Below are 18,077 nucleotides of genomic sequence, written 5' to 3'. Positions count from 1 at the left end.
GTCCAGGAAAGCCTGGACCATTTGCTTGGGTCTTAAGAGGCTACAATCAAGGTGTCTGCTGGGCTGCAGCTCTCACTAGGGGCTCAGAGTCCTTCAAACCCTTTCAGGTTGTTGGCAGGTTGTTCCTTGTGGCTGTAGAGCGCATGCAGGCTGTGTTGTCAAGGTTGGCAGCAGCATGTCTCTCTGAGCTTAACCTTTATTTTATTTTATTTTATTTTATTTTATTTTATTATTTATTTTTAAGTTTTTATTTAAATTCCAGTTAGCTGACATACAATGTTAGTTTCAGGTGTACCGTGTAGTGATTCAACACTTCCATACAATACCCAGTGCTCATCACAGCGCGTGCCCTCCTTAATCCCCATCAACTATTTAACCCTTCCCCCCCCCCCCTTCTGGTAATCATCAGTTTATTCTGTATAGTTAAGAGTCTGTTTCTTGGAGTGCTTCTCTCTCTTTTATTTTTTGCCTTTGATTGTTTTGTTTCTTAAATTCCACATATGAGTGAAATCGTATGGTATTTGTCTTTCTCTGACTGACTTATTTAGCTTAGTAATAATACTCTCTAGCTCCATCCACATCGTTGCAAATGGCAAGATTTATTCTTTTTTTATGGCTGAGTAATATTCCATTATATAATACATTGTATATTATACATTAATGTAATATTAATAATTTTTATATATTATAATACATATATATCTCACATCTTCTTTATCCATTCATCAGTGGATAGACACTTGGACTGTTTCCATAATTTGGCTATTGTAGTTAATGCTGCTATAAACATCAGGGTACATGTATCCTTTTGAATTAGTGTTTTTATATTCTTTGAATAAATACCTAGTAGTGCAATTGCTGGATGGAAACCTCCATGGTGTTTTCCAGAGTGGCTGCACCAGTTTGCATTCCCACCAATAGTGCAAGAGGGTTCCGCTTTCTCCACATCCTTGCCAACATCTGTTGTTTCTATGTTGTTGACATTCTGACAGGTGTGAGGTGATATCTCATTGTAGTTTTGATTTGCATTTCCTTGATGATCAGTGATGTTGAGCATCTTTTCATGTATCTGTTGACCATCTGGATGTTTTCTTTTTTCTCTTCTGCCCATTTTAATTGGATTTTTCGGGTTTTTTGAGTGTTCAGTTTTATAAGTTCTTTATATATTTTGGATACTAACCCTTTATCTGGTATGCCATTTGCAAGTATCTTCCCCCATTCCATAGGTTGCCTTTTAGTTTTGTTGATTATTTCCTTCGCTGTGCAGAAGCATTTTATTTTGATGAAGTCCCAATGGTTTATTTTTGCTTTTGTTTTCCTTGCTTTAGGAGACATATCTAGAAAGAAGTTGCTACGGCCGGCATCATGGATGTTACTGTCTGCGTTCTTTTCTAGAATTTTTATGGTTTCAGGTCTTACATTTAGGTTTTTAATCCATTTTGAACTTATTTTTGTGTATGGTGTAAGAAAATGGTCCAGTTTCATTGTTTTGGATGTTGTTCCAGTTTTCCCAACACCATTTGTTGAAGAGACCATCTTTTCCCTGTTGCATATTCTTTTATGCTTTGTCAAAGATTTATTGACTATGTAGTTTTGGGTTCATTTTTGGGTTTTCTATTCTGCTTCATTGATATATATGTCTGTTTTGGTGCCAGTACTATTCTGGTTTGATCACTATAGCTTTGTAATTTAAGTTGAAATCCAGTATTGTGATGCCTCCAGCTTTGCTTTTCCTTTTCAAGGTGCTTTGGCTATTTAGTGTCTTTGTGATTCCTTACACATTTTAGGATTATTTGTTGTAGCTCTGTGAAAAATGCTGTTTGTATTTAAAAACTTTTTTTAATGTTTATTTTTAAGAGAGAGAGAGAGAGAGAGAGAGAGAGAGAGAGAGAGAGAGACAGTGTGCATGGGTGGGGTAGGGGCAGAGAAAGAAGGAGACACAGAATCTGAAGCAGACTCCTGGCTCTGAGCTGTCAGCACAGAGCTCGATGTAGGGCTCAAACCCATGAACTGTGAGATCATAACCTGAGCCAAAGTGGGACGCCCAACCTACTGAGCCACCTAGGCGCCCTGTCTACTTGATAGATTTTTTTTTTAAAGTCTCTTGTGGGACTGATTATTTCTATTTTGAATTAAAGATTTTAACTTTCGGGCGTCTGGGTGGCTTAGTCGGTTAAGCGTCTGACTTCAGCTCAGGTCATGATCTCACAATCCGTGAGTTGGAGCCCTGCGTCGGGCTCTGTGCTGACAGTTCAGAGCCTGGAGTCTGCTTCAGATTCTGTGTCTCCCTCTCTCTCTCTCTGCTCCTCCCCTGCTGATGCTCTGTCTCTCTCTGTCTCAAAAATAAATAAAAACATTTACAAAAATGAAAAAAAAAAAGATTTTAACTGTCTTGAGAGATAAAACTCTCTTTTATTGATTTTGGGATCTCTGACAGCACCTGACAGAGTGCTCTGCATATAATAAGGGCTTATTAAATATCTGCTAAATGTGTGAAGGAAGCAATAAACAAAAGTAACTTTCATTTCTTATAACTTCTTTTTAAAACTAGCGTTGCAGAGCAATGTATGTATTCTAAAAACAGAACTTAGAAAGATGTTTGAGTGTAGTTGACACACAATATTACATTAGTTTCAGGTGTACAGCGTGGGGATTCAACAACTCTGTACTTCTGCTGTGCTCAACACAAGTGTAGCTACCATCTGTCACCATATCGTGCTGTTATAATATCGTTGACTATATTCCCTATGCTATGCCTTCTATTCCTGAGACTTTCTCCTTCCATAAATGGAAGCCTGTATCTTCCACTTCCCTTCATCCATTTTGCCCACTCTCTCACTCCCATTCCCTCTGGCAACCATCGGTTTGTTCTCTATATTTATAGTCTGATTCTGCTTTTTGTTTGTTTATTCATTTGTCTTAAGAAACAAATATTTTAAAGAATGAAGTTATTTCAAATGTAAAACCATATTCGAAGAAAACATTTGAAACCGAAGACATCACAGGAATAAATAAGTACATCATGTCACTAACTGTTACCTTTCTATATTTCCGCTTACTCATCACATTTTTTCCTTCTAGTTATTCATAACCACTTTTTGAGTGAAATGATTGACTGGGTCAGTGGTTAATGGTAAGAAATATGTTTGATGTATTACACTAAACATGCTTTTGAAATTCTGTCTCTCTGTGTTGTCTGGTCTTACCTTCTGGCATTTTGAGATCCAGTTTCCACATGTCTGATTTTGATTCAGATGGATTGGCAAAATTATTCTGAGTATGATGCAAATATGTTTTCTTTTTGAGTTCAGTATATAAAATAAACATCAATATGATTTGACTACCATTAGTGATAGTTCAGAGGAATGTGAAATGTGTGTGTTCCTTTCATTAGGTTAAAAAAAAATGCCCCAAAGAGAAGGATTTGACAATATGTTCTTCCTTTGCTAAACAAATAAAGGTAGAGATTTTAAAATTACATAACAGCTCTACTGGTTTTTCCAGTGTTTACAGGTAAAATGTTTATAGGTTGGAGTTTATTTCTAATTACATTGGAATAGAAGTAAAGACATAGTTGCAGCAAAGCAGAAATCTTTGAGTGAGTACCATATTAAGGATTATGTAATAATTAAGGTCGGACTTATCTGTAGAGGTTTACCTAATAGAAAAGGATGTTTACTGACTGTCTTTTCTTTACCAAGTAGGACAGTCCAATAAACCTTTTCTAGGATCGTGGCCATTCAGGAATACTAAGGAGTTTGATTCTGTATGAAATACAGAATAGAATGCCAGAATCCAGACTAGCTGAGTTCAGGTCCTGGCTTGTCCATTTACTAGGTATATAACTGTGGGAAGATTATGAAACTGCTCTGTGCCTCAGTTTTCTCATTTGTAACATGGGTTCATCATAGCACCTCTCTCATACAGTTGTCATGTGGATGAACTAAGATAATTTGCATAAAATGCTTAGAACAGTACACAATAAGTACTTAATATAGGTATTAGCTTTTATCGTTAGTGAATACTAGAAGCTTAAAATGGTAAATGCGGTATGAATAGGTATAATTCTTATTCTTTTTTCAACATGGGATAGCCATTCCACTCCTGAATGTGTTCCCTCCTTAGCCCTATGGACTGGAGATTAGACTGACCTGCGAGTGAGTCATAGATTTGCCATTCAGCAACTCACTGTGTGACCTAGATGAGACACCCAAGCTGCTTAGGCTTAGTTTTTTTCATCTGTAAAATAGAGGCTGTAATACCAACCTCACGTGAGATCATTTGGTTTCATTCATTCTCCCTTAATACTCCATGTAACAGCCAGATGATCTAATTATTATGAATCAATGGCTTCATGACACTTCGAATGATATTCTAGGACCTTACTCAGGCCTGCAATACCTACATGATCTGGTGCTTGCTTCCCTCTTTAACTCCATCTTTTTTTTTTTTTTAAGTTTATTTATTTATTCTGAGAGAGAGAGAATCGGGAGAGAGAGTGCATGAGCAGGGTAGGGGCAGAGAAAGAGAGAATACCAAGCAGGCTCCACACTGTCAGCACAGAGCCTGACACGGGGGCTTGAACTCACAAACCGTGAGATCATGACCTGAGCTGAAATCAAGAGTCCAAGGCTTAACTGACTGAGCCACCCAGGTGCCCCCCTCCTTAACCCCATCTTATACTATTGCCTTTTTTACCTACTACGTTCCCGCTACAGTGACCTTATTTCTGTTCTGAAATATGGTAAATTTTTACCGCAAGAAAGTCTTTTAGTTGTTGATGTGGTTGCCTAGAAAGATTCCCCTAGATTTTCACATGCTTTCTACAGGTCTCCAGTTAAGTGTTAACATCTCCAAAAAAATTTTTATTTTTACATTTATTTATTTTTGAGAGACAGAGAGAGACAGAGCACAAGTGGGGGAGGGGCAGAGAGAGAGGGAGACACAGAATTGGAATCAGGCTCCAGGCTTCCAGCTGTCAGCATAGAGCCCCATGCGGGGCTCGAACCTGCAAGAACTGCGAGATCATGACCTCAACTGCAAGATCATGACCTGAGCCGAAGTCGGACGCTTAACTGACTGAGCGACCCAGGTGCCCCTAGTGTTAACCTCTTCAAAGAGACTTTTCTAACCTGCTGGTCTAGAAAATCATTTCTATGTATCATTTCTTGATATCCTCCTGTTTTTTTATGCCTGAATGTAGCTGACCCTGGAATGTAAGCTTCATGACAGTGCAACCATGTCTGTCTTATTCACTCCTATTTCCCCTGTGCCTTGAACAGTTCCTGGCACATAGTAGGTGTGATGTCAAGATTTTTGAATAAATGAATGAATGAGGCACTGGTTGACACTTAAATAAATATTATATATGATATATTAACATAACATATAAATAAACATTCCCTTTACTTACCTTTTGATCCCTCTTCTTTTTATGCTTTCTTGTAAGACTGGAACAGGACTTCTAGAGATGATCCTGGAGTATCCTGTAGTGCCACAAAAAAGGAAGTGCTTAAAAACAAAAACCTCACCATGATGGTGTGTGTGTCAAAGGAGCCAACTGAAAGAGCTCCCAGTGGCCAAAAAAGAATGATTTGAGCAACAAAATAGAGTCATATTGGATTATAACCCAAAGTATAAAATAAATACCTAGGACTCTGTGCTGATATAAATAAATGACTGAATAAATAAATAGGAGAGAAGAGACAAATATCCTATGCAGAATTCAACATAATTTATGTGGACAGTTCATCCTTGAGAAGGAGGAGCATAACTCCTCACCCCCGAAGATTTCATTGTGGAAAGGGGGAGAAAAAAAAGAATGATTTTACAGTGGAGATACCTGATAGCCACCACCTCAGGCAGGTGATGGAGGTCAACACCAACAACGTTAAGTCATATGGATAGTTTGTACCTTTGATAAGATGGGTGAAAATGGCCCTTTACTTTTGTGAGCTTTCTTCCAAAAAGTCCAAATTCCCAAAGACCAACCCATAATTCTCTAATTATGAGAAAAGTAGAAGAAAAATCCCTATTGAGGAGCAGTCTCCAAAATACCTGATCTGTACTCCTCAAAGCTGTCCAGGTCCTCAGAAAGAAGGAATGTGTGATCAATTGTTACACTCAAGAGGAGCCTACGGAAGCAACCACCAAATAGAATGTGATAGGTGTCCTGAATAGGATCTTGGAGCTGAAAAGAACATTAAAAATGAAGGAAATCTGAGGCGCCTGGGTGGCTCAGCTGGTTAAGCATCCAACTTGGGCTCAGGTCATGATGTCACGGTTTGTGTGTTTGAGGCCTGTGTCCTGGGTCTGTGCTGACAACTCAGAGCCTGGAGCCTGCTTCAAAAAGACAGAATAAGTTCTGTCTCTCTCTCTCAAAAGTAAACAAACATTAAAAAAATTTTTTTTTAAAAATAAAGGAAATCTGAACACACGGACTTTAATTAATAACAATGTGTCAATATTGGCTCTTTCATTGTAAAATATATATCACACTGGGGTAAGAGGCTAATTAGTAGGAGGATTGGAATGAACAGTCAAGGGAATAAAAGGCGCAGCATAGGGAATATAGTGAATGGTACTGGGATGGCGTTGAAGGAAGCCTGATGGGAGCCACACTTGTGCTGAGCACAGCATAACGTCTAGAGAAGTTGAGTCTCTAGGTGGTACACCTGAAACCAATGTAACATTGTGTCAGCTAAAAAATAAATAAGAAATGAAATCAGCAGAGAAAAGAAATAAAAATAATAGAGGAACTGGGTGTGGAGTATATGGGAACTCATTACTATTTTGGTAAGTTTTCTGTAACTCTAAAACCATTCTAAAATAAAAAGTTAAAAAAATTATAAACATTTCCTCACGTGGTATTATCTTCTTCTGTTGCACCATTTTAAATGCCTACTTTTATCTCCTGTTATGTTTAAATATCGTAGTTTATTTCACCTACTCCCTATTTTAGGGTAAATTGGTGCTGGTGGTTTGAATTGCATCATCATTCATACCTCTGATTAGAGGCTATTTTTGGCATGGAGACTTATCTTCTTTTGTTTTACCTTGTTCCTGGTTTCTTCTCTAATTTTCTCTCCCTATTTTCCCTTAGGGAATGACTTTAAATACTTTCTATATGCTGATGACTGCAGCCCCAACGATTGTCTTGCATGCATCTCCAATGCAACATATGCAAAGGAGGGTTCTTGTTTTCCTTTCCCTTCAACTCCTTCCTCTCTTGGATTTGCTTATTTCTGTTAGTGCCTTCATAGCCTACCCAGATATTCAGCCAGAAACCTGGGAGTTATGTGTAGCTCCCTCCTCTTCCTCACCATTTTATCTGCCATCCCCTTCCCATACAGTCTTTTACGTGTTTTGTCCATTCTATCCCTAAAGGAGATCTTAAATCCATTCATTTGGCCATTTCCACTGCCACGAACTTAGTCTGAGCAGTCATAGGCTTATGCCTGGACCTTCACAGTATCTGTAACTGGTCCCTTTTCTCTCTTGTCTCTTTTCAGTCCATTCTTTGGGTTTAATTCCAAATGCAGTGGGAAGCCCTATGAGTTTTAAGTAGAAGGATGACATAATATAATTCTTGATTTTAAAACTATCATTCCGAGGGGCACCTGGCTGGCTCAGTCGGTAGAGCATGAGACTTGTGATCTTGGGGTTGTGAGTTTGAGCACCACGTTGGGTGTAGAGATTAATTACAAACAAACAAACAAATAAAATAAAATAAAATAAAATAAAATAAAATGATCATTCTGAAAGATGTGCAGAGAATGACTCCTTCAGGGGCCGGCAGGATCTGTCCACCTCTAATTTCATTTCCTGTCTCTTTCCTGTCATGCTTCAGTTATATGTGTCTACTTTCAGATTTTTTCCCCCCTGTATGCCACTCTCTTTCTTGCCTTAGGACTTGCCCACATGATATTCTCTTTGTTTTTAAAGTTCTCCCCATGCAAGTTCCTATAACTGTTTAGTTGTCTTCTCCACTATTCTTAAGTCCAAAGAGAGCAGGACTGTGTCTTTCTATTTACTTTTGTACCCTGTAGCTGACATAATACCTTACACAAAGCAGCACTCAGTATTTGTTGAGTAAATAAACTAATACTTACTGTTTCCATTCACGCGTTAAAAAAGTTAGTGCGTGGAAGCGCCTGGGTGGCTCAGTGGATGGATTAAGCATCCAGCTGCAGCTCAGGTCAGGATCTTGCGGTTTATGACTTGGAGCCCCACATCGGGCTCACTGCTGTCAGCACAGAGCCTGCTTTGGATCCTCTGTCCCCCTCTTTCTCTGCCCCTCCCTTGCTCACACACTCTTTCTCTCTCAAAAATAAACATTAAAAAAATAGTGTGGAAACTCTATGTTAGGTGCTGGGAGAACATATGAAGGGTTTGTAGCAAACAGTTCTTACCCTGAAATAGTTCCCGGTTTAAAAGAAAGGATAGGATAAGCTATAGATAATAAGTTAGGTTGGAGGAGGACACTGTAGTTAGAGTAGTTTAAAGTTCTGTCTTTAGCCAGCTGTGTGACTTCAAGTAAGTTATTTCCTTCTCTGTTCCTTTATTTATCCATCTCTAACCTTAAGAGATTAGGCTAGATTTCCCTGAGGCTTTGGTTCTCAAATCTGGCTGCATTGGTTAAATTATGTTTTTCCCAGACCCCATCCCTGGAGAGTCTGATTCAGTAGGTCCGGGGCGGGGGGGGTGGTGGGTCCAGGAATTCTACAGGTGACTATGATGCACAGGTAGGTTTAGGAATCACTGATCTAGGTCTTCTTAGCTTTGCCATCTTATAAGTGTAGTTGTATAAGGTGGACTGTGAAAGGGCAGCTGGCGTTCGGCAGATTAAGGGGTTGTGTTTGTTCAGAGGCAGGGGAAATATTTGTTTGCTTGGGTGATGAGAGGGTACTTAGTGGAAATGGTGACATTGCAATGGACTTTGAAGAATGGTTGGAAAGATGGGCAGGTGCAGAAGTGAAGCATGATTGGTGTTTAGCCCAGCTTAGTTGGAGGCCAGAATATGTGCAAGGGAGCAGGAGGGAAAAATTGACCAGTTGTGATGCAATGGACCCCAATCCTAGTATTGTTTTCCCCACTTTTCCCATCATACTTGGTTTTTTGGAGATGAAAAATTCTATTATTGCAGTTTGATCCTCATTCGGTAGAAGTGAAACGTGGTGACAGACCCCATGGGGCTGCTTTGGGAAATAATTGGGTGTATTCTTCCTCATGTCTTTTGGGGCTGTGCCCTTTGAGAGCCACTTTGACCATGCCATTGGTTTTCTGGTTAGACACACAATACCAGGACCCACTATGTTATCTAAAATAATAGTTTTTCTGTCAGAATGATTATTATTAAACCAAAGTTGGCTTTTTTGTTCAGATGAAACCATATAAAGGCAACATTCTGAGTAAATTATATAGCGTCCACATGATGAAATAATGGCCCTAAGTTTAGGGGATGTAAGTAACGATCTAATGCAATATTTAGAATGGATATACAGTATGTAGTTATTAACCTAAAAGTCACATCCTGCATTCTCTTGATTTGTGGAAAATTTGTCATTAATTGCCAGGAAGCCTCTGATTTTTCGTACATAATCACGTCATAGCTGTTGACTTTCTCCCCCTTCTCCTGCCTTAAAATACTTCATTGCAAATAGTAGATTACTCTTAGTTTTGCAATGCCCCTTTTAAACATTGGGTTGCTAAGTTTAGCCCTGTCGCTCCTTTTTTTTTTTTAAATAGAATTCATTTTTCCCCCAAATTTGCCTCTGAATAGTTACTGACAAATCACACTTTGTTTTTGGGTGGCAGTGGCTTAAAATCTTATCTAACCTTTCTGCCCAGTGAGAGGCTGTTAGTCTTGAAATGCTCTTTTGTTTTCATGAGTTACTGTTGTGTGCAAGAAACTGATAGGGCATCCCATTTAGAAACAGTTGGTGAGATGAGTTTTGACTCTTCATTCAAACTTACTCTAAATAACTCTGCTTTTACTAAATAGTTATCAAAGATATAGCTTAGCAAGGTAGGGTCAGAAACACAGAAGTCAAAATTGAGATGAAAGAAAGAGGTCGTGGGCAAGAAAGGAGGTAGTCAGGCTCATCTCCAGCCTAGAATCCAGCCCATACATCCTCCTGGCAACCATGTCAGATCAATCTAGGATTTTCAGGTTAACCTGTGATCATCCAGTCAGTTCACTACCTCTTGCAGCTATTGCTGATGTTGGTCTGTTGACTCTCAGTTGACTTTGAAATTAAAAGAGTGGAAATACCAAGCCTCTTATGATTCTTTGCTTGCAGAGAATTACCTTTATTAATGTGAATCCTTGGCCTTCAGTAGCACCAGAGCAACTTGGAGAGTGACTTTTACCAGAATTTATTTGAGAAGAACAACCTCCTCCCCCCATCTCTCATATATAGTTAGATCAAAGAAAAACCTTTCTTATAGAAAAACCTCAGACTTGAGAGAATTTACCCAATTTCAGGAAGAGCTTTAATGGGAAAATGACTACAATTGCATCCCTGGTATCATTTTTATCTGCCAGACTGTTAAGAAGAATAAGAGTCAGAAGTATAGACCTAGGAAGCAAATTTAAGACCATTTACTATTTGCAAATTGAGTTCTGTGTTTATGCTGCCCCGGGTGACATTGTAGGCCTGCTTCCGCTTCAACCAGAACACTGGGGGTTACTTCCTCACACATTAGGATTTTGTGCATTATGTGGTTTGGTACAGGAGTTCTGCTTTCCCTCCCCCCCCCCCTTTTTTTAAAAGATCGAAAAGCACCCATTTTGGCCAAATGCCCAAGATTTTATAGAGAATGTGTCTGAAGGTCAAAGTAGTTAAATACCTACAGCCGTACAACCCCTTAGAGTTTACAGAGATGCAAAATCATGAAACTGGACTTCCTATCCAGTGCATTTTTTTGACTACAAAATGTTGATTTGATTTTCCATTTTGAAAGACACAGAAGTGATCTGTGAAATGGTGATTAGCACGAGGCAGCCCCAGGCAGCCCTGGAATGCTCCATGGTTCAAATGCCCGAGACCAGATGGAGGTCCAGAAGTGGATGACTCAAAGTTTATTAGTTTTGCCACCTGGGCAGTACAGCCGAACCAGCTGCCATAAGGCAGTTCCAATTTCAACAGAGCAGTAAATGAACATAAAAGTGAGTGTAAATCCCAAGAATAAAGTAAAGGAGAATGTCTGCTGCTGTAAGGAGATTCATCCAGGCCGAGCCCTCTTGATAGGCCTTGAGGGAGGCAAGAAGCCATGCCAGGGAGAGGGCAATGACAGGTCGTGGCACGGAGCCCTGAAAAACCACCCCTGAGTTGTTCTAGGAGCCAGACTTAGTTTGGGATATGTTCGATTTACTGGTTTGGGAGATTCCCAGACACACCTGATGATCCAGAATGGGGAAAATAAACCCATGGTATATGTGGAATATCCTGATTATGTTATGAGGCCAGAAGCTTTTTTTTCCTGGAAACTTTGGAAAATTTTTATTAGGTTGCCTTTCCATAGTTCACAGCCCTTGGGGGGATGGGTATTCGTGAGAACACAGACTCCTCGTGGCGGGTCATCAGGAATCAAGTCATTATCCTCATGTTATCCTCCTATGCTATTGAATCATTGTAGGTTTTCAAGATATGTGTATGAAATACTGCAAGAGTCAGAAGTTGACCCTAAGGTTTTAGATGATCCCTTTAAGAGATCTAAGGCTTTTGAAACCTGAAATAGGTATAATAATGAGGGTATGGGGTTAGGACTAATTTGAGAGAGGTACAGCAGTTTTTGTTTAAATGAGGACAATTCACGGGGAATTTCAAAAAGTCAAATAATTTTGATTCTCTGTGTCAGTAGGAATGTCAGTTCAATGCAGCTGAACTGATTGAAACAAAGTAGAGGTTTATTATTGTTATTTTTTTCATGAAATGAGAACTTTAGAGGAACCTGGCTCATGGCTGGTTCAGCTGCTCAGGGATGACACCAGCTCTTCTTTTTGTCATCCTGACAGAAAGCAAAAGGACACGGGTGAGGAGGGGAAAGGAATGTACTAGATGCTGATGTATTTTGATGTGGTTTTGATGCTCAAGGCTGGACCAGGGTTTCATCTACTGGGTCGACCTCCGTCCTCAGTTGATCTTTAAATTTTATTTTTTAAGTTTATTTATTTATTTTGAGAGAGACAGAGACAACATGAGAAGGGGAGGGGCTGAGAGAGAATCCCAAGCAGGCCTTGCACTGTCAGCGCAGAGTCCAATGTGGGGCTCAAACCCATGAAACCGTGGTGAGGCGAAACCAAGAGTTGGATGCTTAAACCGATTTGAGCCACCCAGGCACCCCTGTCCTCTAGTGATCTTTCTGGGAGCTGAATGTTATTCGTACTTAGTCTCAAGCAATAATGTAATACCGTTCTATCTTTCTTTGCGTGATGAAGGCATGGTGGCCTGTGTATTTTCTTTATTTTTTAAATGTTTTCATTTATTTTTGAGAGACAGAGACAGAGCACAAGTTGGGGAGGGGCAGAGAGAGAGGGAGACACAGAATCGGAAGCAGGCTCCAGGCTCTGAGCTGTCAGCACAGAGCCCGATGTGGGGCTCGAACTCAGGAACCTAAAGATCATGACCTGAGGCAAAGTCGGACATGTAACCAACTGAGCCACCCAGGCATCCCTCCTGTGTATTTTCTAACCTATTTGGGGTTTCTTCTCTCTTTTATTTTCTTCTGCACTGACATGAAATGAACTCAAATGAGAACTTTCACAGTATAACCTTCTGTTCGTAATTGTGGGTTAACTACCTTTTTTTCCCCCCTCCTCTGGTAGGTGGCCTGTCTGACCCAGGTAGCTGCTAATTATCTGATTGCCCAAAAGGAAGCAGAACGTTGGGGCACAGCTCATGGCAGTATTGTTCCTTACCAGGTAAGAATAATACATACAACATAGAGTTGGGCTACTGTAATCTGCAGTTTCGTATGATATGAATTTGGGAAATTATTTCCCTTGCTAAGAAAAAAAAACCTTTCAGGATACTCTGTTATGTATCTTTGTCTGAGTATAACAAGGTTCTGTTGTTCACTTTAAATTCTGTGTTTTGCACATTTCTTCATCAGAAGATTAGTAACAGGACACTTAAATGGATCAAAGGAACTTGCTGAAAGTGAGTGACTTTTGGCCACACATGATGGTTTGTGTTTTTTTTCACCCCAAAGAAACACTGATTGTAGCCATTTTATAAAGCATGGTTTGTTCACCATGTCAATTATAAACCAAATGTTACCTACCCCAGCTGACAATAATATTCTCACAGGGTTGGAGTAAAATGAAAACTCGCGTGTGACGGATCTTTATTTTCAGAGCAAAGCAGATGGTTCAGGAACTGCTGTTCTTTATTAAGTGTCTAAACTTGTCCTTAGAAATTCTTGATGTTGGCTAGTGTGAATGAATATGTGAAGGAATTGTGATCTTTCACAAATAAAATAAGAACAGAAACTAACTCTTCTTCCAAACCCTTAACCTTTGCTTAGCTTTGTAGATTCATTTCTCATTGTATTTACTAATATATTTGTTATATCTTCTCTAATACGTTTAAGAGTTAGAGGTGTCTTTTTCATCACCATGTCCTTTCTCACATCCAGCAGAAGTATGGACTAGGCACCATGTAAATATCTGTTGAATGAAGGAGTGAAGTTTACTGTAGCCATTTCAGTGCTAATGGCCTTGACAGAGCATGTAGAAATCAGCATTTTGCATTTGCCAGGAAATCAGTCCATCAACAACTACTACTCATCCTTTTAGTTTTAAGAACATTATTTCCTTCAGCAAAACTAGCTTCTTTTCCATTTCTTTTAATACCAATTTGAGCAATTCAGTGACCCAATGTGAATCTGGAATTTTTCGCTTTCTATTTCTGTGTATCTTCTCCTTGTCCCTGAGGCGTTACTATGATTTCCTTGTAGAAGTGCCTTTTGGCGTAACTACAGTAGTGGAGACATTTTCTTTTCTTTTCTTTTTTCCTTTTTAAGTTTTTATTTATTTATTTTGAGAGAAACAGAGACAGTGTGAGCTGAAGACAGGCAGAGGGAGAGAGAGAGAGAGAGAGAGAGAGAGAGAGAGAGAGAGAAAATCCCAAGTAGGCTCCACACTGTTAGCACAGAGCCTGACATGGGGCTCAATCTCATGAACTGTGAGATCATGACCTGAGCCAAAACCAAGAGTCTGATACTTAACTGTCTGAGCCACCCAGGTACCCCTGAAGACATTTTCTTGAGTGCCTCCCCTTTTTTCTTTAGCAGTGCTTTTATGACCACTGTTAGTGACATTTGGGTTCCCTACTTCTTAGCCCTCTGTGGCTAAACTTCTAGCCAGACCTACCAAAAGCTGCATTTTTGAACTTTTTAGAGATCATCAAATTCAGCCTTCTCACTTCTCTGATAGGCAACTTGATACCTGGGGCGCCTGGGTGGCTCAGTTGGTTAAGCGTCCGACTTCAGCTTAGGTCATGATCTCACCACTCATGAATTCAAGCCCTGAGTCGGGCTCCATGCTGACAGCTCAGAGCCTGGAACCTGCTTCCGATTCTGTGTCTCCCTCTCTCTTTGCTTCTCCCCTGCTCACCCTCTGTCTCTCTCTCTCTCTCTCTCTCAAAAATAAATACATGTTAAAAAAAAAAAAGGAATTTGATACCTGTATTGAATAGATGGATCCCAACTCTGATCTGCCTCTTTGTTGACTAGTCTTTCAGATCCTGCTACCTTTGACAGGAGAGTGCTGTGGTTCCAGTTGCTTCTTCTATTCCAAACCATACCCTCTCTGTCAAACTTGCTCATGGCTGAAATGTTGCCGTCAACTAATTGATACTTATCACTGACTGTGGAGATCCATCTCAAAGGCATTTTAGCAGAGGGAAATGTTGGAACCTGTGGGAGTTCATCACTAATAATGGAAGGCGTATTTTTAGTTTTTGGTGTGTGGAGAAAGCATTTTTGACTCGGAAGATTTTATAGTATAATTCCAAATCACATCACATAGGGATGTGTTCACTGTGTTGTAGTGTAAGGTTTATAGTTTATTTTTTGATTATTTTTTTAAAAAATAGAATGTCTTTTAAAGATATATATTTTTAATGTTTTATTTATTTATTTTTGAGAGGGGGTGGTGGGGAAGGGCAGAGGGAGAAGGAGACTGAGAATCTGAAGCAGGCTCTGCGCTGATAGCAGTGAGCCTGATGCGAGGCTTGAACTCACAAACTGTGAGATCATGACCTGAGCTGAAGTCGGACGCTTAACCAACTGAACTACCCAGGCGCCCCAGAAAAAATAGAATGTCTTTTAAAAAAGTTTTGTATATCGGGGTGCCTGGGGGGGTCAGTCAGTTAAGCGTCTGACTTCGGCTCAGGTCATGATCTCACGGTTCGTGAGTTCGGGCCCCACTTGGCGCTCTGGACTGACAGCTCAGAGCCTGGAGCCCACTTCCGATTTTGTGTCTCCCTCTCTCTCTCTCTCTCAGCCCCTCCCCCGCTCATTCTCTGTCTCACTCAAAAATAAATAAACATTAAAAAAAAAAAAGTTTTGTATAGACCTTGGCTGTCCTTCCTGTGCTCAGGAGTCTTGAGTATGCTGTCAATTATTTTACTGTGAGGTAAAAAGAAATTTAGAATCTTTTGGCTTTTACTAGGGTAGGTAAAGGATATGGGAGACTCTGTGTGTGCATGTGTATATATTCTTTGAAGACAGAAATGTACTTTTCCTGCCAGAATTGTCCCAGTCACATAAAGTGGATACTGTGCTTATTTGATCTAGTTGATTGCAGCTTTATTATCTGTAAGAAATAAGAGAAGATCTACTAGGATCTTTTCTCAGGAACTCAGAATTCATCTGTTTTTTCTTGGTAGAGGACCGGTTCAGCCCTGTGATTAAGGAACAAATGCAAATTCAGCTTGAATGAAACCAGCATATTAAGATAGATCCTAGATATGTTTCTAGACCTTGGTCTGTTTTTAATTTTTAAAATAGATTTGGGAAATATTTTTATGGGTGAGTGCCAGGATAATTATAATTCAGTTTTCTAGAATAATTATAGCTTTGCATCTAATTTGAGTTGTCTGCGTTTGGAGCTGAAAGTCTATAATGGAAGACCCCAATGGTCTCAGGAATTAGTTAGGCACCCTGCTCACTCTGCTTAATTCTTGTTGAACCCTATCTGAAAGATCACAGACCTTGAATGCATGGAATGTAAATTTCTGAAAAGTAAGGATCCTTCATTTGTGTGTTATTTTATGTACCCTCAATCCTTAACTTCTCGGGTTGATTATCCACTTGTGTTCATTCTTCCCTATTCTTCAACTGCCAACTTTCTGAAAATGAGTAAACCAAACAAAAGTAGAGAGAATTGAGATAGTCATTCTGCTACTTGTTGAATAGATTTGGTGGGTGCTTTTCTGAGAATTCAGATTTTTAAAAAGTGGATTTCAGTGTTTCTTTTGTTACCATTACCATTGGGCCTTGCCTCTGAGAAACACCTAGCCCAAGGGGTTAATAATTACATAATGCTGATGTGATGCTGATGATTTTTAATGCATTGGTATTAGTCCAGTGTTTCTCAGCCCTTCAAACATTTATATTTATAAAGATAGGATTTGGGGGGATGGGAGAGAAGAGTGCAGAGAAAGCAATTGGCTGGTCTTCAAAAAGAATATGTTTTATTGTGTAATATGGTTATCAGTGGGGCCACTGCACTTTACATACATGCTTAACATCATAATCCCTCTAATTTCATAACCCATGTGTATCCAAAAGTCTCTCCCATATTTCTTCAACGTGCTAGGAGCCTGTATTTGTATGTTCCTCTCTACTTTCCAGGCTCATGATCCTTACTGACCCCTCTCGCTCTCTCCAGAAGATCCATTCACACATATACTCATGAAGAGAGGAGACTATACTGAACATTTTCACAGAAAAGGGGGAGATTTTATAGATGAAACTTATACAGTCTCTGATAGGAGGTCTCACCTGTCTTAACCATATCTTTTGGCTGCTACTGGGGAGTTTTACTATCTTGAATAGCATAAGAATCTCCCCATCTTTTCTGTTCCTCTTTCTCTCCCCTCTTTTTTTTTCAGAGACCAACGAACTTCTCTACTCTTATACAGAATTATTGTGCTCTGTAGTGCAAGCACAGATCTTTGGGTGGCCATCTCTGCCCTAAATGCTTAACAATGTACTGCTACTGTGCCCTAAGGAGCATGCTTGTATATGGATCTAACAGAAGCCCACTGAGCTTCCTCTGGATTCCTGATAAGACCATCTCTCTCCCAGTCCATACTACCAGCAGGACTTGGGGGAGCTCGCAGAGTTCTATGTGCTCCTTGGAAAAAACCCACAATCTCTTCAGCTACAGCATTGCCTTCATGATTAGTATGTACTGCCACAGAGACCAATCTGGGGAATGAGACAACCACAATTACCTCCTTCCCTTAAAAGAACACCAATCCCATCATCCTTTACACATTTGCCTCAACCACCACCAGAACTCCAAGCCTTCCAGGCTATGTGTTATCACCCGCACAATTATTCTCACATGGCTCTGTTCATCTCTTTCTTTGACCCAGTTATTTCTTCTGCCAACAGTCTTGGTGGCTTTACAATCCACTTAGATGACCCAAGCAACATCCTGGCATCTCATTTTTTTAGCGTCCCATGGCCCTTAATGATCTTTTCCTGTTTGCACTTGACTACCATTCAGGTGTTTCTCAGGCTTTAACATGCATATGAATCTCTACATAGAAATCGTAAGATGCATTGTCTGATTCCAGGTGATATTGATGCTGCACTATGAGTAATAAATGACTATATTATTATTGGTAACTACACCGTCTCCTTTGTATTCAAGTGGCAAAAGCCCACTGCTGATTAGACTTAATGCTCCTTTCAATCTACGCCCACACTCAAGTAGTGAATATGGCTAGAGGAAAACACAGCTACCATGTTGACAAGCTCCCTCTCCATTCACCACCATTTTTCTCAAGTGGTCCCTCATCCTTACCCACAATCCTGGCACACTATCTACATATTTA

The 18,077-nt window shown here is 39.8% G+C and overlaps 1 protein-coding gene across 1 annotated transcript in view; it reads left to right on the top strand.

Annotated features, from left to right (window-relative positions):
- The window catches only part of SUGCT (succinyl-CoA:glutarate-CoA transferase), a 774,528-nt gene that overhangs the window by 172,454 nt on the left and 583,997 nt on the right, over positions 1 to 18,077 (top strand). Inside the window, exon 9 of the mRNA XM_043588522.1 lies at positions 12,830 to 12,925. Coding sequence (XP_043444457.1) covers positions 12,830 to 12,925 — 96 coding nt within the window. The remainder of the gene's footprint in view (positions 1 to 12,829; positions 12,926 to 18,077) is intronic.

The sequence above is a fragment of the Prionailurus bengalensis genome, chromosome A2, assembly GCF_016509475.1.
Source record: "Prionailurus bengalensis isolate Pbe53 chromosome A2, Fcat_Pben_1.1_paternal_pri, whole genome shotgun sequence".
In the NCBI taxonomy this organism is placed as follows: Eukaryota; Metazoa; Chordata; class Mammalia; order Carnivora; family Felidae; genus Prionailurus; species Prionailurus bengalensis.
The sequence above is the reverse complement of the archived record's forward strand: the minus strand, read 5'-3'. Positions and strand labels throughout refer to the sequence as shown.